Here is a 26,073-nt window from a genome sequence, read left to right on the forward strand (position 1 = left end):
AGAACCCACAAACAAAAGAATATACACTGAATATGTTATTTCATTTATATAAAGGTCAGAAAACATACAAAAAACTAACCATAACATTTAGGGATATGCACTTAAGTGGTAAAAAGTAAGAAAAGCAAAAAACCGATACTGATTATTCTGAAGTGACTGGAAAGGGAAAGATGGAAGCTTTGGGTGGTGACTAGACACATGTTTTTGAGTGGTGACTAGGCACACAATTTGCTTTGTAATAAATCACTGCACTATGGATTTCTTTGTTCCTGTTTTCTACATGTGTTTTATATTTAGATGAAATTTTATTCAGAGCTCATAATCACATTGGAAATAATATAAACACATAAAGTGTTTTAAATGTTTAAATTATCACCATGTTTTCACTCTTCTTGTTCCATTTAAAACAGAACCCACAGTATAGAGTAGTATTTTCTGAATTAAGCTAAACAATAAAACAGGTAGCTTGACATTGAGTTCAGAAAAGAAAAATAAGAGGTTATGAGGTGAGATTCTATCCTCATCCTGTTTCCAAAAACACTACGTATACAATCCTAGCACAGCGCATGGTCAGAGGGGCGCCAAGAGGGAGCGAGGACGCCAGAGAGCTAAAGAGCGTGCAGCCCGTGAGCTAACACTTGACTCCTTCAACACATAAACAACCACGAACGTCTGTGGTAACAGAACGGCACTGTCCGGAGTATGACTCACTCACTACCTTTATAGGCTATACCTAAAAAGGAATATTCTGATTCCATTTTTCCTTTATAAGTAAGCCACTTCAGAATTCCAATTTTCCCCTCAAACAGTACACAGTGATATCAGTTTTTAAGTTCAAGAGGAATTTCTCTCAATTTATAGAGCCATACTGTTGTAAGGTTACATAATTGCCAACACATCTCAAAAGCCCTATTTGAAATTTCAATATTAATTCAAATTGTAACCTCTGAATCGATAGGTAGGTAGGTGAAAAAGCCAGCACAGTAAAAATTTAATGATAAATCTGTCTTCTATCAAAGCAGGAAGCTATAGTTGTAATCAGACTTACTAGCAAGTGAGTAAAGCAACAAAACAAATTTCAAATATTTGAAACATAATTTAAGTCACAATTGATATTGGCCTGCTCTATCTTCTCAAAATCTCCATATCAGCCCATCACTCACACATGTGTTTGCACATACAGCTTACACATATTTTATTTCTATAATTAGGTACCGAGAATACTTTCCTGACTTTCGTTATATAAAGTAATTCTCTCTCCAATATGCTAAAAATCAGATGGCTTCACCACATACTCAGTGAGCCTATAATCTAAGTGTAAGTCAATTTCTTAGTCAACTAAAAATGTAATATTTATTAACGACACAATGAAAAGAAAAATAACCACATATTGCCAGGTTAGGTATTTCTTACTTATTTTCTGATTACAACCGTCTCTCCCACCCCCAGAAAATACTTTAAATGTCTAAGAATAGATAATTTATAAATTGTGGTACATCCATATAATTTAATACTATAAAGCCATTAAAAAGTAATGGATATGAAAACATGTTCATAATATATGATGCGAATATTATAAATTGCAAGGCTGTTTACATGGCTTAATCCCAATATTGTTGAACAGGTATGAGAAAAGAGAAAAATCAATTAATCATGGTATCCTGTGAGCCAGAGATTTTAAAAACTATTTTTTTAAGATATACGAAAAACAAGACAAAGTTCATCTTTCTTTGTTTCTTTAAAAAAAAAAAAAAAAATCACTCCTACTAGACCTTCTTTGCTTATAGATAACACTAAAAACCCAAAGGCACTGGAGCGTGAATAAAAGCAATGCAGATTCTGGACAGGATTTGACTGTTGGAATAAAAAGAGAACAGTATGAAATTAGTTATCTGTTTTTAATAACTTTTAGCCTCAGGGCAGGCCAAAGTTGGCGCTGAGCAGGGCGGGTAAAACTCCAATAGAAAATCCAGTCTTTCCGGCCTAAAGAACCAGAAGGCAAAGTTCAGAGCAATCACAGCAGCTAGAAGGTAAGGTGGGAATCTTGGAAAGGCGAAAACCCCAGATTATGTGAATAAAGTCTGCTCAAATACCTGGCTGATCCCTGAACCACACATGTGTGGGACAGACTCCAGCTAAGGATAATAAAACTAAGCTGAGGTAAGAGCTGCCACTACCAAGTTGCTGAATCCAACAAAGTTAATTGCCTGCTGAAAAAAAAAGGAAAGGAAAGAAAAAAAAATAACCCTCTGAGTAATATAACAGATTTGAATCCCTAAAATATAATATCCAACATCCGGAATACAATCCAAAGTTACCAAACACAAAGAAACGGGAGAATATGACCCATTCTCAAACAAAAAGACAATACACCGAACTCAAACCTAGATGACCTCTATGTGAGAATTTTTAGACAAACGTGAAATTCAAAAATATAAAAGAAAATGGCTCACAATAATGAAAAATATATGTCTAAAACAGAAAATTCAGTGGATAGGCTTAACAACTGAATGGAGATAACAAAGGAAAGAGACAAATAACTTGAAGGTAGATCAATATTATCCCAATATTAAGACTAGAAAGAGAGAAAAAAGATCGGGGGGCGGAGGAGAAGAAGTCTCAGAAACACATAAAACAACATCAAAGAGTCCTACACGTGTGTAATTGGAAAACAGGAAGAGAAAAAATATTTGAGGAAATATTCTAGGTCTTTTTTTTTTTTTTTAATATATTTTATTGATTTTATACAGAGAGGAAGGGAGAGAGATAGAGAGTTAGAAACATCGATGAGAGAGAGTCATCGATCAGCTGCCTCTTGCACATCCCCTACTGGGGATATGCCCGCAACCAAGGTACATGCCCTTGACCGGAATCGAACCCGGGACCCTTCAGTCCCCAAGCTGACGCTCTATCCATTGAGCCAAACCGGTCCCGGCTATTCTAGGTCTTGATAGGAGTATTTATTACATTAGTATATGCATTTGTCAAACTCAAAAATTACACACTTAAAACTTGGGCAGCTCACTGAATGTAAAGTTTATGTTGAAAGAAGAATACTGAACTCTAGTAAATGATATAAATGCTTAAATATTTAGAGGAAAGTCTACTAATGTCCATAATTTACTCTGACATGCATCCTCCTCCACAAGTATTAATAATGCTCAGAGAAATGAATAGATGAATATATGTGACAGGAAGTATACTAAAATGTAAAAATCTATGTGGTATATAAGTAGAGGTTTTTAGCATTACATTCTTTCAATTTTTCTGTATGTTTGAAAACTTTTCATAAAATTTTGAGAAAAAAATAATCATTGTGACTGTTTCAATCCACTAGAACAAATTATTTTTAAAATACAAGAGTTACATGTTGTTTCCTCTTCATTAGTCCATTGACCTCTACAATATCAGCCAAAATTCAAGCCAATGAATCTACCTCATTCAGCAGCTATTTAGACTGGCAAGTGTTATTTATAGACTGGGGAGCACAGTGGTGAAGAACAATGGGAAGGAAGAAAGATTATTTCATTGCTTCCTTATTTCTCTTTACACCAAACTTCAGGAAACAGTAGACAGAATGTTTTCTCTATTTACTGATCAAATCCAGAATAATTCCTCTATATTTTTCCTTCTAGACATATGAAGGACATCTGATTATGATTATACTAGTGGCCCAGTGCACGATTTGTACACATTGAAAGGAAATTAATTAGAAAGAAAGATTCGTGTGGAAATTACATTACTGCAAAAAATTACATGTCAAAATAGTATACATAATATCCTATATAATAAAGAGGTAATATGCAAATTGATCATCATTCCAACATACAAGATGGCCGCCCCAATGTGGACACAAGATGGCTGCCACAGATGGCCAGCAGGGGAGGGCAGTTGTGGGCGATCAAGCCAGCAGGGATGGGTAGTTGGGAAGGATCAGGCCTACAAGGGAGGGCATTTGGGGGCAATCAGGCCTGCAGAGGAGGGCAGTTAGGGGTGACTGGGCTGGCAGAGGAGAGAAGTTGGGGGAGACCAGGCCTGCAGAGGAGGACAGTTGCGGGGGACCCAGGTCTTCAGGGGAGGGCAGTTGGGAGTGACCAGACTTGCGGGGGGGGGGGGGGGGGCAACTGGGGCAGTACCAGGCCTGCAGGAGTGGACAATTAGGGGTAACCAATCCAGCAAGGGAGGGCAGTTAGGGGTGACCAGGCTGGCAGGGGAGGGCAGTTAGGGGCAATTGGGCTGGCAGGGGAACAGTTAGGTGTCAATCAGGCTGGCAGGGTAATGTTAGGGGGTGATCAGGCAGGCAGGCAGAAGTGTTTAGGGGCAATCAGGCAGGCAGGCAGGCAGGCAGGCAAGTGAGCAGTTGGGAGCCAGGATCAGGCCTAAATGGGCAGTCGGACATCCTTCAAGGGGTCCCAGATTGGAGACGGTGCAGGCTGGGCTGAGGGACCCCCCCACCCCCATGCACAAATTTAGTGCACCAGGCCTCTAGTAGTATTATAAAATTAAAATACAAAATATTTTAATATATATCGCGTATGCACAAGTCAACATTTATTTTTAAATTGCCATTGTGCACCATATGTACCAGATGGTCAGGTCAGTCATGTGCAATTGGAGCCAGTGAGAACTTTATATGTCTAGAGCGTGTCCAAGTTGGTTGGTTGGATGTATGTAGAGTTGGTCACTTAGCCTTTTATATATAGAAATTACTCCTTTAAAAAAGGCCAATTATAGATACAAATGTGTTGTACTATGGTCAGATTTCATAATGAAAGCTTTCAAAAACACTATACATTAAATTCCTCTACAGAAAGAGCAAAACACAAAAAGCAAAATGTAAAATTTGCGTGTAAAAGATATACCTTTATGTTAAATAGAGCAATAACAACATTGAACGGTTACATGCTGATTTTTAAACCCTGGCATTTTCTTGTTTACCTTCAAGTTCTTCTAGATGTGAAGGAGTTCCTTGCGTCCTGGGCTGAATATAAGATAACTTGAACTTGGGCACCACAAATGGTACTTGTTTGCCATCAGATGGTAACTTGGAAAGTAAATAATCCTCAGTACAGCCAACCTGCGGCTTTACACATACAGAAGCCAGTGGAGGTACACAGATGGTAGCATTTTGACTATTAGAGACTCCTGTTTTAAAGTCAGTTTCCACTGCAGAGAAAAGAAGGGAAGGAAAAAGGAAAATAATCACAAATATGTATTCAGATTTATATATCAAAATCTAAACCTAACATGCTTTGGTACTCATTCAATCATTTCAGAAGAAACGGCTGATACATAAACTACTCTTGGGTCCTACCAAGCACTTCTGGACTCTACATTAAATTCTGTCCAGCCAATATTTAAGCAATTAATATACTACTGCCAAAGTATATTAACATTGGAATGGTTAAAGGAGGTTTTAAAGACTCGTTCCCATGAGAGTCATAATGGAAAAACAAGTTTATTCTGAAGTTAATTGCACAATACTTTCAAGTAAAATCTAGTCATTTAAAACTACTCTCAACAAAGCAATTCTTCTTGTCAATACTAATGGTTACAGCAGTCTTAAATACATATAGCAATTCTGAAAAGCCTAAATGTAGGTCTCTTCACCAAATCACAAAATAAAATATGCCAGTACACTGACCCTAACATGTCAGCAACTCTCCTGGTGCTAGCTTCTCTGACCCACTCTGTTCGACAGAACGATACTTGATTCCTAAAACGAGTGAGTTAGGAGGGAGGTAAGGGACACCCAGAGTTAATCCAATGGTGATACTCATGTCCAACCCTCCTCTTCCCTTACTTCCTTCTTCCCACTCAGCTTGCTAACACCCTCTCCATACTCCCATACCAAATGCCGCCACCTTTGTGGGACTGTCCCTGAGTGCCTCCTGGGTTGAATTCATCTCTCCCCTCTTTGCCCGGGTATTTTAATATTTACCTAGCGTGCCTTATATTTCTGTTTCTACCTCCCTCTGCAGTTAGGAAATATGTCTCATTTATTTTTATATTACAAAATTCCACAAGTAAGGAGACATTAAATAAGTGTTTGTTGAAGTCATAAAACGAAACTCACAGTTGTGCTTTTCTGTTTCACCATAGAAACATCCTCTACAGCAACTCTTTATAAATTCTGTTGCCATTACACTCAATTTCCAATATCCAGCAAAAGATGCACACTTCCAACTTTAATATTAATCTGTTGGTAGAAAAGAAAACAAGTTAAAATAATCGTGCATAATGCCATTAGGTATCACTAAATAAATCAAATTATCTGTCTTCTAAGATGATCAAATATTTAGAGGAAGGCAGATTTTTCTTCCTATTTGTAACTTTTATAACCTGGACTCCTTATAAGTTAATAAAAATGGAATTGTCTCAATGTTAAATATGAAAAAAAAAGAAAAGAAAATCCCCACTCTCAATTTTCTCTTTAAGCCTCATATATCTAAAGTGATGCCCAAGCAAAATTTGAAACATAAAATGGCCCTCATAAAAAAAAAAAAAAGTGTGAAAAAAAAATTCACTTGCTGCAAATCAATTCTTTTAGTAACCCAAAGACTTTATAATGGGGGCCAATAAACAAATAATTTCATACTTTATGAGTTAGCTTAATGCTCAGGATTACCCTAACAGGAAAATATACCTTACACACTGTAACACATACATGCAACCATCTAAGTCACAAATAAGGTATGTTGAAAGTAAAGGGAGTCTGTTAAATGTACCAGACATGTAAGCGGAATAAGGAGACACATTTGTTGTAGGAACAGTGCACCAATCACAAGACACATTTCATGGACAAGTTAAGTTGGCATTCAAGAACAAGACTCCCTCTGGCTTTTGGCTCCTAGATGGCAAATCAGGAAGATCCTGAGCTCACCTCCTCTCATTGACACCAAAACTACAACTACACACAGAACAGCTATCTCGGAAAATGACCTGAGGACTAGCAGAACAGATTTCCTCCGGACGCATATAAAGGAAAAGCCACACTGAGACGGGTAGGAGGGGCAGAGGCTCAGTCTAGTCAGGGCCCACCCTCATCCCCTTCCCCGTGTGGTGGCTCCCAGTGGGAGGGATATCACAGCTACAGAGGTCTCCCACCAGGAGCGAGGGGTCCACGCCTCAGCCTGGGGGACCGCACCAGTAAGAGGAGCTGCTATAGCATCTGGCTTTGCAAACCGGAAAGACTTATTCTGGGTGAGCCACAGGGCTGTGGGAAACCCATGTGTGCTCTTTCTGAGATCCTGCACAGAGGCAGCAGTTTGAAAAGCACCTGTGTCATATACGAAAATGATAGATAACATTCACCAGCTTTAAGGCATGTGCTGGAGGGGCAGGCATTTTTCCCCGGAGTCCGAAGTGCTGGTGGGGGCCACTCCCCCCCATTTTTTTGCTCTCTTTCCATCTAACTGGTCTGATGCTGGCAGGCGCCATTTCTGCCTCTCCGTTAACCTTCCGAATACTGTTCGTCCCCCAGCATCTCCCTGATGACCTCTCCAAAGCTGATTCTGCCCTGCCACACCTGTGGGCGGCCTCAGCCAGCATCTGTGCACACAGTATGTCTACAACAGTCTGCAAAGCTGAAGATATGCCCTGCAAACCGTAAAGCAGCGTTTTGTGTGCCGCGAGATGTTGCCTGGTGTGCCGTAGGTGCAGACAAGACAAGAATTTTATAATTTTTCACTATTTTGTTTACTTAATATTTCATAATAAAATAATTATAAAATACTTTCTTTGTGTTTATTTGATTCCTATTCAAGAGAATTACTTTATATATAGTCAATATAGGCACAGAGTTAAATTTTTTAACATTTTCTAATGGTGGTGTGCCTCATGATTTTTTTCATGAAATAAGTGTGCCTTTGCCCAAAAAAGGTTGAAAAACACTGCCGTAAAGCAACCACTAAATAAGAAAAGAGTGGTTTAACTAGTAAGCCAAAAAGCTGATCAAATGGAATTATAGAAAATTTTTTTAAATGTAACAGAAAGCAGCCGGGACCGGTTTGGGTCAATGGATAGAGCGTCGGCTTGGGGACTGAAGGGTCCCAGGTTTAATTCCGGTCAAGGGCATGTACCGTGGTTGCGGGCATATCCCCAGTAGGGGGTGTGCAAGAGGCAGCTGATTGATGACTCTCTCTCATCGATGTTTCTAACTCTCTATCTCTCTCCCTTCCTCTCTGTATAAAATCAATAAAATATATTTTGAAATGTAACAGAAAGCAGAAAAAAGGGGAGGAGTCAAAAATTAACTGGGGTGAACAGTAAACAAATAGCAAGATTATACAGCAGGTGGAACACAAAAACACGTGGGATGAATAGGAAATAGCAAAATGATACATTTAAACCTAACTGTCAATAATCACATTAAGTGTAAATGCTTTAAATATGCCAATTAAAAGGCAGAGATTGTTAAGACTGGATCAAAAAGCATGACCCAAGTATATTCTTTAAGAAATATACTTTAAATATAGACAAAAATAATTTTATAGTAAAAGGATGGATATCCCTCATGAATATAGACACAAAAATTCTCAACAAAATACTAGCAAACTGAATCCAGAAACATCCTATATACCGTATTTTTTGGACCATAAGACGCACCGGACCATAAGATGCACCAGTTTTTAGAGAAGGGAAATGAAGAAAAAAAGATTCTGAAACAAATAGTGTCCTAAAATATTTTATGTGCATTAAAACGCAACATCACAGTCATAAACACATGTAATCAACCCTGTAAAGTAAACAGCAGCATTTAGAACCATTTTAGAGCCGGGCAAGCACACAGAGACCACACAGAGCCGGGCAAGTAAAAAAACTTTTTTTTTACAGTATATGTGTAGGCTATATTTGGACCATAAGACGCAGGGACTTTTCCCCCCACTTCTGGGGGAAAAAAAGTGCATCTTATGGTCCGAAAAATACGGTAATAAAAGGGTAATATGCAAACTGACCGAATGGCAGAATGACTGGTTTCTATGATGCACACTGACCACCAGGAGGCACACCCTCAACACAGGAGCTACTGGCCAATCTCTCAGTCCCTTCCCCCAGCCAGCAGGCTCCAATCGCCTGATGATGAACGGGAAACCAGGGGTCAGGGTGGCAGGAGGGGGCCAGCTGCCAGCAGCCAGGGAAGATGGCCCTAATCGCAGGCCAGGCCTAGGGACCATACCTGTGCATGAAATTTCGTGCACCAGGCCTCTACTATAAGTAAAATTATACATCATAACCAAGCAAGACTTATCCTATGATTGCAAGGCTGTCTTAACATCTGAATATCAATTCATGTAATACATACTATCTAATAAAAGGGTAATATGCAAATTAACCATCACTCCATCATAAATATGGTGGTGCCCATAGCCACAAATCCTGGGGGGGAGGAGGGAGGCAGCCACTGAGAGCAGGAAGCGTCCTGCCCCAGTCGCAGAGGACCTCTGGGCCATGGAGAGCCTCTGGGCAGCAGGTACAGAGTGGCCAGGACCTGCAGAGAGCAGAGAATCTCAGGGAGTGGGCCTAAGCCATCAGGGGTCCTGGATTGGAGAGGGTGCAGGTTGGCCTGAGGGACCCATCCCCCCATGCATGAATTGCATGCACCAGTCTCTAGTTACATTATAAAGTAATCAACAAAAACTACATGATCATTTCAACAGATTAAAAAAAAATCTGAAAATTCCAATACTCTTTCATGCTGGAAGGAAGGAAGGAAGGAAAGAAGGAAGGAAGGAAGGAAGGAAGGAAGGAAGGAAGGAAGGAAGGAAGGAAGGAAGGAAGGACGAACAAATGCACACTGGTCAAACAAGGAACAGAAGAGAATCTTTTCAACAAAATAAAGAGCATCTATGAAAAACCTACAGCTAACATCACAGTAGCTGCTGAAAGACTGAATGCTTTCCCTCTGAGCCTAGGCACAAGACAAGGATGTCTACTCACCAACTTCTGTTCCACACTGTCCTGTGGATTACAGCCAGCACAATTAGACTAGAGAGATGTAAAGAGCATACATACTAGAAATAAACAAAGAAATAAAATTCTTTATTTACAGACAACTTGACCTTGCAAATAAAAAGAGCAAAGGAATCCACCAAAAACTAGTAGAAGCAATAAACAAGTTACTTGTAGTTTTCAAAGCATAAGGGTGAGGCAAAAGTAGGCTTACATTTGTTTGTGAAACACAAAATTTATTCTTGTATTATTATTTATTGTATTATTTTCCATATGAACTGTAAACCTACTTTTGCCCCAACCTGTATTTCTATATACTAAAAATGAACAATCTAAAATTGAAATGAAGAAACCCATTCCAATCATAAAAACATTTAGGAATATATTTAGGAATGTGTTAAAAAGAGAAGTGAAAAACTTGTACACTGAAAAATATAAAATATTATTGAAAGATATTAAAGAAGCCATCAATAAATGAAAAGATACCCCATGTTCACAGGTTGGTAACCCAAAGATGGCAACACTCCCCAAATTTTCTACAGATTTAACACAATCCCTGCCAGCTTCTTTCTAGAAAGAGATCCTAAAATTCATATGGAAATGCAAAAGACACAGAGCAGCCAAAACAATCTTGGGGGGGAAAAAAGAACAAATTTGGAAGATATATTTCTCAAAATTTACTACAAAGCTAAAATAACTAAGGCTGTGATATTGGAATAAGGAGGACATATGAATCAATGAAATAAAAATGAGAGCCTAAAAATAAACCCTTACATTTATGGTCAATCAATTTTTAACAAGATGCCAAGAAATTTTAAAGAGAAAAGAAGAGTCTTTATAACAGATGGTGCTGGCAAACAACAAAAAAAGTAAAGAAAGAAACTGGATAACTACCACATACTGCACATAAAAATTAACTCAAAACTGATTGCCTAGACGAAACCAAGATGGCGGCATAGGTAAACACCTGAACTGCTGCCTCACACAAACTTTTCAAAACTACAACTAAAAGACAAACGGACATCATCCAGAACCACAGGAAGGCTGGCTGAGTGGAAATTCTACAACTAGAAGGAAAAAGAAAAGCACACAGAGACTCACAGGAGCTGCAGAAGGCAGAGGTACAGAGGCACACATGCACAAAGAGGGCTGGCAACTGAGTATGTGGCTGTCTTTTTCAAGAAGGAGGAAGACACAAGCTCCCGACTGCTCTGAACTCCAGTTCTGGGCGAGACTCTGGGGACCCAGATTCATATGGGGAGAAACTGGGCTGTCTGGCAGTGGGTGAAACTCGAGGGCAGCTTTCTCTCAGAGGTGCTTGCAGCAATTACCACTGGACACTGAGATCCAGGGGGCCTCTTAGGGCAGGGCTGATAAGAAGCCATTGCTGTTTGCTCCAGCTTGAGATCCTGCCCCACGAAGCCATTGCTATTTGCTCTGCCCTGAGACTCCGCCCCATCCAAGCTGAGCGCAGAGACTTTTGCATATGAATGGTCTGGTCCTTTGAATTCAAAACTTACATAACAAACTGCAGCGGAGTCAGTGAAACCCAGAACATCCAAAAGAAGCCCCAAGACCCCACTGCAGCTTGCATTGTTTCATAGCTGGGCCTCATCTGAGCACCTCCAAAACCCAAACAAAAAGAGGAATCTGAAGATCTCTCCATAGCTCCTGTGGAGTGGCCTCAGGCAGAGCTAAATTAGCACTTCCCTGGAGATCCAAGAGCAAGTGTACCCAGGAGTCAGAGTGGGACCATCCAGATTGCAACTCCTCAGATTCATAAGGGACACACTCAGGAAGCAGACTCAGTGAGCACCAAAGCCCCACTGAAGCAAGTCTTGTCTCATAAGGGTGTCTCCAGCACAGAAGTTCTCCCATTGTAGATACAGCTGATTCTCACAGCCAATTGGCCTGGAGGTCATTTCCTCCCAGTGATACCGACAACAATCAAGGCTTAACTACAAGACTGTTCACACAACCCAGAAAGGGGTACATCAGGAGTGTCCAGCTCAGGTAACTGAGGAGGCTGAGCCTCTGGGCCCTATAGGACACCTAGCATACAAAGCCACTCTATCAACTCAGGGAAGCAGCCAAAATGCGGAGACTAAAGAAACAGGTCACAAAAGACAGAAATGGAGGAAAGCAAACTACTGGATATAGAGTTCAAAACCACAGTTATGAGGTTTTTCAAGGAGTTTCTAGAAACCACCAATAAATTTAGTGAGACCCTCAAGGATATGAAAAAGAACCAACTAGAAATTAAGCACCCACTGACTGAAATTAAAAATAATATACAGAGGTCCAACAGCAGACTAGTGGATTGCAAGAATCAAGTCAAAGATTTGAAATATGAACAAGCAAAAACACCCAAACAGAAACGCAAAAAGAAAAAAGAGAATCCAAAAATATGAAGATAGTGTAAGGAGGCTCTGGGACAACTTCAAGTCTACCAACATCCAAATTATGGGGGTGCCAAAAGAAGAGAGAGAGCAAGATACTGAAAATCTATTTGAAGAAATGACAGAAAACTTCCCCACCAGGTGAAAGAAATAAACTTACAAGTCCAGGAAGTACACAGAACCCCAAATAAAAAAAATCCAAAGAGGACCACACCAAGACACATCATAATTAAAATGCTAAGAGCAAAAGACAAAGAGAGAATATTAAAAGCAGCAAGAGAAAAACAGTTAGTTACCTACAAGGGAGCACCCATATGATTGTCAGCTGATTTCTCAACAGAAACTATGCAGGCCAGATGGGAGTGGCAAGAAATATATTCAAAGTGATGAATAGCAAGAACCTACAACCAAGATTACTCTACCCAGCAAAGCTATCATTCAGAATTGAAGGTCAGATAAAGAGCTTCACAGATAAGAAAAAGCTAAAGGAGTTCATCACCGCCAAACCTGTATTATATGAAATGCTGAAAGGTATTCTTTAAGAAGAGGAAGAAAAAAAAAAAGAAAAAAAAAGAAGAGGGAGAAGAAAAAGGTAAAGATAAAAATTATGAACAACAAATACATATCTATCAACAAGTGAATCTAAAAATCAAGGGAATAAAAAAATCTGATGAACAGAATAAACTGGTGAATATAACAGAATCAGGGGCATAGAAAGGGAGTGGATTGACAATTCTCAGGGGGAAAAGGGTGTGGAGGGTGTGGGAAGAAACTGGACAAAAATCATACACCTATGGATGAGAACAGTGGGAGGGGGTAAGGGCAGAAGGTGGGGTGGGAACCTGGTGGAGGGGAGTTATGGGGGGAAAAAAGAGGAACAATTGTAATAATCTGAACAATAAAAATTTATTTTAAAAAAACTGATTGCCTATATATATGAGCTACAATTACAAAATTCCTAGAAGAAAACACAGAAGTAATTATTCTTTGTAAACATAGATTAAGCACTGATTTCTTAGATATGACACCAAAAGCACAGCAATAAAAGAAAATTTTGATATATTAAATGTAATCAGAATTTAAAACTTTGTGCTTCAAACAACACCATCAAGGAAGAGAAAAGCAACTCAAAGACTGGGAGAAAATACTTGCAAATCATAAATCCAAGAACGAGCTTATATCCAGAATATATAAAGGCCTAATACAACTCAATACTAATTTTAAAAAATCAAAATTTTTAAATAGGCAAAGAATTTAAATAGACACTTCTCCAAAGAAATATATAAGTAGACAAAATAGCACCAAATAGCTCAAGAAAGTATGTTCAACACTTCTTAGTCATTAGGAAAATGCAAATTAAAACTACAATGAGATAGTGCCATACCCTTATTAAAAAGGATAAAATTGCAAAGCCTAGCTATGCTTTCAAATGCTTACAACTGTGCAGAACAAGCAAACTCTCATATTCCAAGGGTGGCAATATAAAATGGTTTGGCAGTTTCTTAACTTAAACATACATCTACCATATGATCTGGGCATTCAATTCCTTGAGTAAATATACTCAATGGAAAAGAAATCCTATATCCACACAAAGACGTGTACACTGCTGCTCATATAGCAGCTCTATTTGAAATAGTAAAAAGCTATCACATCTCCATCAACAGGTGATAAACAAATTATATAAAATCTATCCAATGAAATGCTACTCAGTAACCAAGGAATAACCTATCTGTGGATTGATGTCTTTCCACCAGTACTGGTAGATTTTCCAATACTAAAAATCTTCATTCATTCTCTTTTTAAATATTGCTTTGCCTACTCCCAACTTATTAGACTTTCTCACTATAGTTTCTCATTCTGATCATTCTAATTTCCATGTCTCTTAATTTTTCTCTTTTCCATTTGTCTTTTTGAGCTGTATTCTGAATTATTTATTCTGACCTATATTCTAGTTCATTGGTTCTTGGGGTTTGATTAATTGCCTAATCAATGGTTAAACTTGACAAATGAATTTTGATTTTTTATTATTGCATTTTTTCATGAATAGCAATTACACTGTTCTTTTTTTAACCATCTCTGCATCTCTGTCACTTTTAAGCCTCCTGCTCCCTGCATCTGTTTTTTTAAACTTGTCTATTATATATATAAAATAGCCACTGTAGTTGTTTTAATAATCTGTGAATGGTAATTCCAATACCTAAAGTTTACTTCTAATTACCTATTGTTTCTGCTGATTCTTGCTCAGGTTGTCTTATTTCCTTGTGTACTTGGTTATCTTTGACAATAAATTATTCATTGACTTCAAAACTTTAAATAAAAAATGCAAGTATACTCCTATAGAGAATATTTGCCTTTGGTTACAGATGATTTTAACTTCATGATTTCACAAATAACCCAGTTTTAAAATGGGCAAAGGATGTGAATAGACTTTTCTTCAAAGAAGATGGACAAATGGCCAACAAACACACGAAAAGGTCTCAACATTATTGGTCATTAGGAAAATACAAATCAGAAACACAATGAGATATCTCTTGACACATGCCAGGATGGATATATTAAAAAAGATAGTGTTGGCAAGGATGTGCGGAAACTGGAACCCTCACACATTGTTGGTGGGAATGAAAACTGGTGCAGCTGCTTTGGAAAAACAATTTGGTAGCTGGTGATGGATGGAGGCTTGGCTTGGGGTGGTGAACACACAGAACAGTGTACAGAGGACATGTTGTAGAATTGTGCACCTGAAGCTTGTATACTTTTGTTAGCCAGTGTCACCCCAATAAATTCAATTAAAAGGAAAAAATAATTCTGAGGAATTGGAAGAAATTCAAGATTTGAAAATAAAATTAAGTAGAAATTTTAAATACATAATAAAAGAAAAACAGTTTGATAGTGTCTCTAAAACTTAAACACAGTGTTACCATTTGACCCAGGAATTCCACTCCTAAATATACCTATGAGATTGAAAAATGTATTTCCACAGAAATGTTCACAGCACATTACTCATAATAGCCAAAGAGTAGATACAACCCAACTGTCCATTTCTAATGAATAGAGGGAAAAAAAGTAGTATATTTATACAATGGAATATTATTCAGGTATAAAAAGGAATAAAGTACTGATTCATGCAACAACATGAATAAACCTCAAAAACATTACACTAAGTGAACAAAGCAAGAAACAAAAGACCACGTATTGTATGATTTCATTCATAGGAGATGCCCAGAATGAGCGAATCCAGAGACAGAATGTTGATCAGTGACTGCCTGGGGCTTGGGGGAAGGGAAGAAATGAGTGACTGCTCATGGGTACATGGTTTCTTTCCAGGGTGATGAAAATGTTTTGGAATCAGATAGCGGTGATGTCTGCACAGGTTTATGGGTAGAAAATCCACTAAATTGTACACTTTTATGGTATGAATTCTATGGTATGGACATTTTATCTCCCAAAAACATGAATTTTAAAAATTCACATTTTGACAGTTTTTATGACCACCACTGGGCTGTAAATGTCTCCCATGGTCTGGTGGTTGCAATTTCCTAAGGACGGGCTTCTTATCCCTCTGATTTGCTGGGCATCAAGGCAGCTTTCACTGAAATCCTTGAAGGAGGTAGGCTGAGTTTTCATCCTTTCCATGAAAGCACAGACAATTGGGGCCCTAGGATTATGGGCAGACAGTCTCTGGTTAGCGAACCTTGACTGAGCCCTGTGCTGACTTCTAAGTATGCCTCCGATCCTGCAAATCCACCAAGTTCTTCTCAAGTTATTCCCCACCACCACCACCACCTGCTCCCCAAAGCCACCCAGTTCAGCAAACACCCTCTAGTCTTTCAGAGTTTCAGCTTTCTCTTAGGTTTTGAGAGATCATTTCCTAACTACCATTTACATTTTTTTAAAATACAGCATTCTTGGCTATTACCAGTAAGAACGTTTTTCCAAGTATCTTAACTATATGCCCCCAAAAGTGAAAATCCTTTTCAAGTTAAAATTAACTCTCATGAGTTAGGACAGGATTTGCAAAAACTAAAGACAGTCTGATAGAATAACTTCAGTATTACTTGTGAGCTCTGGGGGATTACTGTAGGGATACTTAAGACTTAAATAACACATTATACTACGATAAAAAGTTTAAAAGAGGTATGGGTAGGTGATTTGTTCTCTTAGGTAGCGAGGATCTTTATACAACTAAAGTAAGTAAGACTGCAGCAAAGGTACACAAGGAAACCTAAGGGGGAAAACCAGCAGAAACATACACACATATGGAAACTTGACATATGACAAAGATCAATTAAAAAAATATTCAATTTAAAAATACTGGTAAAAAGATTAGCCATATGGCAAAAAATAAAAATTAAGTAAACTAGATCCCTCCACTTCACATTATATAAAAATCATGTTCACACAATTAAGGACATGAATATGAACAGGAACATTTTAAAGCTTTTAGAAGAAAATATCAGAGTATTTTTTATGACCTCAGGGAAAGGAAAGGTGTGTTAAGATGCCAAGAGCACTAAACGTAAGGAGAAAGACGACATATTCAGCTCCATGAAACCACTGAATATGCCCATCGAAAACCAATATAAAGAAAGAAGGAAGACAGGCCACTTACTAGGAAAGAGGTATTTGCCACATGTATAAGTGACAAGGGATTAGTACCTAGAATCTATAATAAGTACCTAGAATCTATAATAATAAAAGGGTGATATGCTAATTGGACTGGACGAAGCCGGGCTGTGAGGGAAGCCTGGTGCCGAGGGAAGCCCGTGCTAGCAGCCGGGGAAGGCAGGCCTACTCTTGCACCAATTTTGTGCATCGGGCCTCTGGCATCTATATAAAAAATATACATATAAAGAGACTTCTAGAAATCAATTTTTAAAAGATTTTTAAAAACTACGCAAAAGACCTATATGGATGTCCCACAGGAGAGGAATTACAAAAGGATCAGTATCGTTAGTAATTAAAGAAATATAAATTAAACTCCCAATTGGTACCATTTCTTACCCACCAGGTTGCTGAGAAGAAGAAAAAGCAGGTTAAGTACAAATACTGCACAAACTGCGCATTGTCTCAGTGTGGCTGAGAAAGGGAACAAAGCAAGCACTTACCCCGCTGAGGGAGGGTAAACTGGCACAGCCACTTTATAAAACAGTCCGGTATTATCTAGCAAAACTGGGGAGCCACGACTCCACTCCTAGGCAAAAAGCGAGGGAAATGCTTGTGGGTGGACACAGAGACATGAATTAGAATGGTAATGACAAGTCAGCTTTTAACGACAAAAAAAAATTAAATTTAAAAAAGACCTCCGCCGAGAACTCCCCCCAAATCTCCATAACAGGAGGATGGATAAAACAGTGGTGCAGTCATACAATGAATGACATGCAGCAGTAAAAAGTAAACAAACACATCAACATAGATGAATCTCACAAATGTGTGCCCCCCCAAAGTGGTAGAATAGACAACTAAATACTACATCAGGGAGCGTGGAAAGAGACAATCAGTTCTTTAAAAATATCAACTCTGCATTATTTCTAAAGTATAATATGGGTACAAGGAATTTTATTTTATTTGTATTCTCTAAGTCCGTGGGTGAAAGTTCTCATTTAAAAATTAAGTAGATACATGGCTGTGGTAGAAAATATGAAAAATATAGAGGACTATATAAAGGAAATGAAAAATATCAGTAATTCCATTATTCTGAAATGACTACAATATTTAAAAGAAATAAAGACAACTGACCCTTGAACAACACCGGTTTTGAATGGCGTGAGTTCACTTATACGTGGATTTTTTTCAATAATACTGTAATGTATTTTCCTTATGATTTTCTTCATAAAATTTGTTTTCCAGCTAACTTTAGTATAAGAATACAGTATCTAATACACATAACATACATGTGTTTGTTAATTTACTGTTTATGTTACCAATAAGGCAACAGTAGGCTATTAGCAGGTAAGTTTTGGAGGGGTCAAATTTATATCTGGATTTTTAACTGCAGGAGCCGTGGGCCCTGCTAAGCCCCACTTTGTTCATGGGCCAACTGTCTATTTCTTCTTAAATGGTGTGTTTTCTTCCATTCTCTTCTTTTTATTTACTCTTCTTTATAGCTTTATTGAGGTACAATGGACTTACAGTAAATTGCACACATTTAAAATGTACAATTACGTGAGTCAGACATTACGTATACATTGATGAAGGCATCTTCACAATCAAGAAAATGAATACATCCACTGTCCCCGTTTCCTCACGCCCCTTTTCTACCCATTCCGCCTCCCTTTCCCTTACCCCTGTACCTGAGTAACCACTGGTCTGTTTTCTATACTTTACATTAATTGGCATTTGACCAGGTATATTTTGGGCATCATTTATGCATATATTTCGCTTTAGTAGACTCTGCCAGAAAGTTCTGTAAAATGGCTGTACCAATTCACACTGCTACTGGCAGAGTCTGAGCGTTCCAGTTGCTCTACAACCTTGTTGTGACCCTTCATTATTGGCCTTTTCCACTTGAACCACTTTTTTCATCTTCCTAAGTAAGATACTCATCAAACTACCTGTCTGAATAACAAAAAAAATTAAACGTTCACAGGAGACTGAAGTGGAACCCTTTACAAAGACATTTTAATCAGAGAGCATTTTTCTCTTGAATGTATAATATAATAATTATTGAAGCAAGGGCCCTAACTGATGTATACCTCATGGATTCTGACTTAGTAAAAACATGATTTCTTCGTTAAGAATTTTAGGAGAGTCACTGAGATATACATGGAAGAGTCACATGAGTTAAAAGTTAGTTGGGCAGCTCAGCTGGCATGGCTCAGTGGTCGAGCACTGATCTATGAACTGGAAGTTTATGGTTCGATCCTGGTCGGGGCGTGCCTGAGTTGTGGGCTCAATCCTCAGTAAGGGGCGTGCAAGAGGCAGCTGATCAATGATTCTCTCTCATTACTGATGTTCCTATCTCTCTCTATCCCTCTGCCTTCCTCTCTGGGGATATGCCTGCAACCAAGGTACATGCCCTTGACCGGAATTGAACCTGGGACCCCTGAGTCCAAAGGCCGACTCTCTATCGACTGAGCCAAACTGGCTAGGGCATAATATTTTTTTAAAAGTAAGTTGGGCAAAGGAGGGGAAAATGGTGGACATCTGTAACAATGTCAACAATAACATTTAAAAAAGTAATTGGGAGTATCCATGTGCTCAGGTGAAATAGTACCCAATAGTTGGCTACAATATGACTTGAACACTGACAACAGCATTTGCACCCAACAGACCAAAACACCACTAACATAGTGTTCACCACATGAAATAAAACAGGGTCTTATAAGCACTGCAGTTCTATCAGTGTGCTCGCTACTTCGCCATGAGAGAGGAACAGTGCTGTGAGGCACACGTTAACATAAAGGCATTTTCCTTCTATTCTGTCCAATCTGACTATAAACTGCCTTCTACCACTCCGTCACTTCTAATCTTTGTTTCTCAACATAAGGACTTGATATTCTCTATCTTTATTTCATCTTCTATTTACTCCTCAAATTCATTCAAATGCGGCTTCCATCCGCATCGTCTCATTGAAATTGTGTTTGCTGAGGTCGGTGACCCCCTCCTTCCTAGCAAAGCCAAAGGGCCCTTTATCAGCTCCTATCTCCCTGATTCTTTTCATTTGACTCTGAGATTCCTCTCATTAAACCTCGTCCCTCTCCCGGTTTCTATGACGCCTCTGTGGCTAGTTTCACTCCTTCCCTGACGGCTCCTCAGTTTCCTCCACTGTCTGTCTATCACTTAAATCTCAATACCTCCCCCTCCTCGATCTTCCTCTCTTCTTACTTCTGCTTATTTGAATGCTTTCTTCCACTCCCACAGAATTAATATCCACAATCCAGATGCTTCCAACTTCTACAGCTCTGCTCCTGGATTCAGAAAACCCCCACACCAACCTATTAAAACTAGATGCCCAGTGCACGAATTTATGCGAGGGGCTGGGCCCTCACAGCCCTGGCTTTGTTGGGAAGGTTGTCTGGCTGGTGGTCCTGCTGTTCTGTCTAATCAGCTCCTTAGCTCTTTGTTATATAGGATGCCCGCTGGACAGCAATACCAGATATCTTGCAAGAACCTCAAACTCATTGTCTCTCAACCTGAATTAATGTGGTAGGCTTATTTGTAAATTAAATTTATAAAATTAATTATTTATTATAACTCAAGAGGAGCCAAAAAAAAAAAAGACACTTAAAATTTTTTTCTTAAAGGGTTAACAAAGAGCAAATTTTTTATGATGTCTTTTCCTTCGGTTATGAAGGCAACTCATTGCCATTAGCAAACACTACAAAATACAAGATAATTTAAAAAGCAAATGTCGAATTCCCGCTCTCAAAAGCAAATAAAATCAACATTTCCTCCTAAAAATTTTTCTTAAACAATTATAATGTAACATCACAAAATATTAAATTGGTAAATAGGAGTGTTGTTATTAACTCTCAATATTTTCAAGCTGCCCCCACCCCCCCAACTCCATTAACTGACACCTGGAGTTAGAATCGGTGTAATAGTTTAGATACAAATGCAGTCCTTTCTCGTGCTGTATTTTAAATATCCTAAACTTTTTTTGACTTGGCATCTATCTTACCTACTGTACCTGACGTCTGTGTTACACCCCACAACCCATCCACAGTGTCAGCAAAGAAAACCAGGCGAAGAACTGGCAGACAAATCTAAACCCTGGCTGGGTAGATAACTCCTGTTTTGCAAAAACCATAGGAAAGTGGCATTTCAACACCCCTTCTCGGCTTCAGAAAGGGCCGGGCTGGGGTCTCCCTTCCTCCCTCCCTCCCCCCAGCCCGGGGACCCCACGGCTCACCCCGCTCCCGGAGCCGGTGCCGCCAGGCCACGTGATCCCGGCTCCCCGCTTCCCCCTGAACCCCAACCCCGGCCTCCGCTGGAGACTCAGGAACAGTCACCGGCCCCCAAAGAAGGCGACATTGAAAGGGGGGAAAAGTTAGAGACGGAAGAAAACGTGCACAACAGCCGTGGCGGCACACTCAGCCGGCGGGGCAGGGGGCGAGGGGTCTGCCCGCTGGGCCGTGGGCCCCCAAACCCCGCGAGCCCGCCCCGGGGACCCCGCCGCTCCCCGCGAAGCGCACCTGCGCCGCTCCCTCCGCCGCGGCGTCTCCGGAGGCTCGGGCGCCCTCTCCGCCGCCCCGGCCGTTACCTGCTCCGGCGTGGGCTCCGCCTGGAGGGACTGTGACTCCGGTCACCCAGCGCCCCAGGTCCCGGCGGTTCCCCGGTGCTCCCCTCCCTTCCTCTCCCCTCTCCTCCCTCCCCTCCCTCCCCTGCGAGGTGCGCCGGGGGCGGGGCCGGGAGGTGCGGCCCGGGCACCTGAGCGCTGCGCCTGCGCTGTCCACTCATTACCTCTTGGCCTCTTCAAGCCCCAACTCCCAGCCACTCCCTTTGGGAAGGTCTAAGAGGAAGCCAGGCAGAGCTGGGAGAGTTTTGAGGGGTCAGGACCAAGAGAAAAGCCTGGAGGGGACTAGAGGCACCGCACTGGCCTGATGAACCTCTTTGAAAAGTGAAGGGAGGAGCAGTCTCTCTTGTCAGAGATGCTTCTGCACCTTTTTCTTGGGAGCCCAGAACCTGTTCTCAGTTACTAGACTTAGTGTTTATTCCCAACTATAAAGTCTGGAGGATCCGCCGCATCTCTTCGCTTGTGTGGTTTTGTGGTTTCAGCAGGGGGGTACGCTGAACGGAATACTAAAGGTCTCCCCTACAATGGCCCTGTCCCCCATTCTACGCTGGACTCTAGCGCCCTGGTGAGGAACTGACTGGCCCTTGTCCTTTTTGCCTCCCGTAGTGGGGATCTTAACTCTACCTGTAACGTTGGTGAAGGAATTCCTAGATTATCTGTAGGCGAAAAGCTCAGCTCTTTGAGAGGCCAATGGATTATAACTTGAAGTAAAGGTAATACTTTTCTCCCTGAGCAGCAGGCTTTTCCAAAGTGGGTTCTGTTCATCTCGAGGTCCTAGAGATGCTGGGGTGGGGTGAGGTGGGGTGGGTATAGAATCCAAAGTCAGATTGACCCAGGGCAGTGGTCGGCAAACTGTGGCTCGTGAGCCACATGCGGCTTTTTGGCCCCTTGAGTGTGGCTCTTCCACAAAATACCACGGCCTGGGCGAGTCTATTTTGAAGAAGTGGCGTTAGAAGAAGTTTCAGTTTAAAAAATTTGGCTCTCAAAAGGAATTTCAATCGTTGTCCTGTTGATATTTGGTTCTGTTGACTAATGAGTTTGCTGACCACTGACCAAGGGGGGAAAAAAACACAATATAGTTGCTCTCCTTGAAACAGATGAAGCATTTACAGGACTGAAAACTGTGTCTGACTTTGTGTCATCCTGCGTTTCCCAAATGTATTTGGCCTGAAGGGTGGCAGAGCGTGCCAACCCAAAGCATGCCACGGTGGCACAAGAATTACTTGGAGTTAAAAGCACTTATGAAACTTCAGATGCTTCCTTTTTCTTCCTGAAGGCAACTGAGACTCCTGTGTGAATGATGGCCTCCATACACCTGAAGGAGAGAAACATCTGACCGCCGGAGAAGGAAGTCAAGGATGAAGGAAATCTATAGAGACCTTGTTAAACTGACCCTTATATTCCTAGCCACTTCACAATTAACACATTGCGGACAAATCACGAGATTCTCGCTTCCTATTACACAGTGTTTTACAAAGTATCATACTTTAAAAAGATATTAGCTTGTAAGGACATGTAATAAATAACTTCAAATGCAGTGGGTGCTTAATTTTAAAGCATGCCTTTAACATTTATGTAAAACGTTTTTCGATAGAAACTTACCCGGCCACTGGGTAAAGCTAGCAATGAAACTATTGGTCCGCAATGTGTTAACTACCAGAACTGAAGCCCCTTTCTTGTTGCATTTTCACTACGTACTACTCTTTGTCCACCTTAGTATATAAATGTCCAGCTCTAACTGCTTCTTTGGGCCTCCAATTTCCTATGGCTGCTCCCCTGTACATAAAGACCTGTATGCTTTGCTCTCGCTCATCTGTCTGTTTAAATTTAATTCTAATTCCTAGTCAGGAACCCTAAGAGGGTTGAGTTGTACCTTCCCAAGAGACCACACAACTCTCTTCTTGAGAAATGCCTGTTACAATCCCGGGGTATTAGTGTTCCAACCAACACACTTTGATCCATTCTTCTTTAAAGCCCAAGGACATTCACCTTGAATAAATTTTCACCTTATTACAAATATTTGCCTAAGTCATCTCATCTTATCCTCACACGGATGGTATACTGTAACTGTGATTATCCTCATTTCACAGTTGTAGGTATTGAGGATCAAACAGTGGCTGCCCAATGTACAGAGTCAAGATTGACTCTGGGCTTCAGACTGGAAGGCCTTTGAAAGGTGTACGATGGGCTCTGTTTAAGTGTCAGAAGGTGGGGGGCAGAAGGGGGCGGGGGGAGAGAAAAGGACAAGAACCTTTATCTTTTACTCGCAATGGCACCGGACATCATAGTTCACTCAAAAGTGTCATGCCAATGTGCTGAAGAATGAATGAATAAATGAATGAATGCATGAATGCCTAACGATGCTTACTGAGTGGGACTGAGTCCTTGGTGCCCTAACTCAGTGCCCTAACTCCATTAGTCAACAGAGCCAAATATCAACAACACAACAATTGAAATTTCTTTTGAGAGCCAATTTTAAACTTAAACTATATAGGTAGGTACATTGTTATTAACTTAATTAGGGAACTTCTAACCTGGCCTTTGCTAAAAACTCAAGGGGCCAAAGAGCCGCATGTGGCTGGAGAGCCACAGTTTGCCAACCTCTGCCCTAACTGGACAGCCTTCATAATGCAGAAGTCCCAAGAGCAAGAGCTCCCCAATTGTTCTCAGTTTTCTTCCATCTTCCGTCTAAAAAGGATTCCTCAGAAGAATCCACTCTGTTGGCAGAAATAGTTCTTTGGAAACAGTGAAACCACTTCTTTTATTTTCCTTGAAAAGGGCCTCCTTCCTGTTCCGCGTTCAGAGGTGCAGCCACATGGGTAGAAATGGTGGTTTTGTACATACACCTTTCTTTGTGTCCCAGTGTGTGATCTCTTCCCACAAAAAGACGGTTGTGCAACATTCTGCATAGGCTTTTGTTTTTTGTTTGTTGGGTTTTTAATGTTAAACATTAATGTTTTAATAGTAATGTCATATTATTTGAGGCAGATCTAAGGCAAAAAAAAAAAAAAAAGACTTGGGATGCTGTGGGTAACAGTGCTGCTTAGATTTTGTTGTGCATATTGATTCTTTCATTTGGTAGACACAAATCACTTAATCCCCATTCTAATCCCTTGTCTTTCTTCCTTCACTTGGTGCAGTTTGTAAATGATTTGTGGCTCAGTCCAGCCCTGCCACTACTCCCCACCACACATTTTGAATCAACTGTAGCTCCTTAAATTGCCAAATTTGTACTACTGTTCCCCTTAACTCCTATTTTATGGGTACCAACAGGCAAATTCATGTTTATTCAATTGAAGTATCTCTTCTTCTGAAGATGAAATTCTACAACACTCATCCCAGGATGAATTAAGTGTCCTTCCTCAATGTTCCCACCACAATCCATCCATATCTCAATCATGCCACCTGTACAATAACTGTGGTGATTGCCTTCTTGCCCATCTTGCCACTAAACTCACTCCATGTGAGTTACCCACAGACAGGAGCCATAATTTCCACCTGTTTCCTGGACACATAGCTTAGCACCTGACACATAGAAACCACTAAAACATTTATTGAATGAAGGACAAACAAAAAGAATATGAATTCCTGGAGTGCTTGTAAAATGGGGATAATTCCGCAAATATAAATGGTTGTGTGACCACAATGCAGGGAGTGGGGGAGAGACAGAGTCCCCTCAAATGATCCCCTGCCCATTTTCTGTCTCAGAAAAACAACAGCCAAATTTATGCATAGGCATTTATTCATTCATTCATTTACTTGCTCAACAAACATTTCTGAGTGTCCATAGTATACCAGGTACAGTCCTAAGCACTTGCTTCAGAGAGAACGTGACATTTCAGCAGAATCATGATGCACCAAACCAAGTACTAGGAGTGAGAAGAGAGGCCCTATAGGCTCGTGAATGTCTTACTAAGGAGTCTACAGGACACAGAAGTTGAATAAACTAGAGACTATTTGTGGTGAGATGAGTTCTCTCTCTCTCTCTCCCTCCCTCCCCCTCCCCTTCTCCACCATATTCTTTCCTAAGTGACTAGAACCCACTAAAGCTAAGGTAACAATGGAAAAATGGTTGGTCATAGATACTTCACCAAGGGCCTCATTTCTCAATGCCCTCACCCCACAATATCTTCCCTGCTCCAAACCCCATTAATCAATGAAACTTCATAGCACCAAAAGGCAGATAGCTTCATGGAGATCTAAACGAAAAACATTCAGCCCCTAGAACAGGAGGCAATAGCACCAGTAGGATCAAAGGAAGGTTGTAAAGGAGAAAGAGAGAATTTGGGGGGGAAAGGGGGAAGAAAGTAAGAAAGAAAAAGAGTGTTTTCTACCAAGTACAAAATCAACTCACCCAGGCCGGGAAGCTGGTCCAAAGAGGATGAGACCTACATGGAGCACACAGTGTAAAACTGTCCCAGGATTTTAGAACAAAGACCCCCCAACTCAATGAATAAAGCACAGAATTCCTGAATTGGAAGAAATGAT

At 40.3% G+C, this 26,073-nt stretch overlaps 1 protein-coding gene across 5 annotated transcripts in view; it reads right to left on the bottom strand.

Moving 5' to 3' along the window:
* The window catches only part of TC2N (tandem C2 domains, nuclear), a 79,082-nt gene extending 57,411 nt beyond the window's left edge, over nt 1-21,671 (bottom strand). For 3 of the 5 annotated variants that reach the window (XM_084873810.1, XM_084873809.1, XM_084873806.1), the window contains exons 1-3: nt 21,485-21,656; nt 6,077-6,199; nt 4,939-5,166 (exon numbers count right to left, since the gene is read on the bottom strand). In XM_084873810.1, the coding sequence (XP_084729936.1) occupies nt 4,939-5,166; nt 6,077-6,143 (295 nt within the window). In that variant the 5' untranslated portion in view covers nt 6,144-6,199; nt 21,485-21,656. Of the gene's footprint in view, nt 1-4,938; nt 5,167-6,076; nt 6,200-9,939; nt 10,014-21,484 lie in introns of all 5 variants that reach the window. The other 2 variants (XM_084873807.1, XM_084873808.1) reach the window with 2 other exon arrangements.
* Nucleotides 21,672-26,073: the final 4,402 nt, after the last annotated feature.

This window comes from Pipistrellus hanaki (genome assembly GCF_964339955.1).
Source record: "Pipistrellus hanaki genome assembly, chromosome: 1".
NCBI lineage: Eukaryota > Metazoa > Chordata > Mammalia > Chiroptera > Vespertilionidae > Pipistrellus > Pipistrellus hanaki.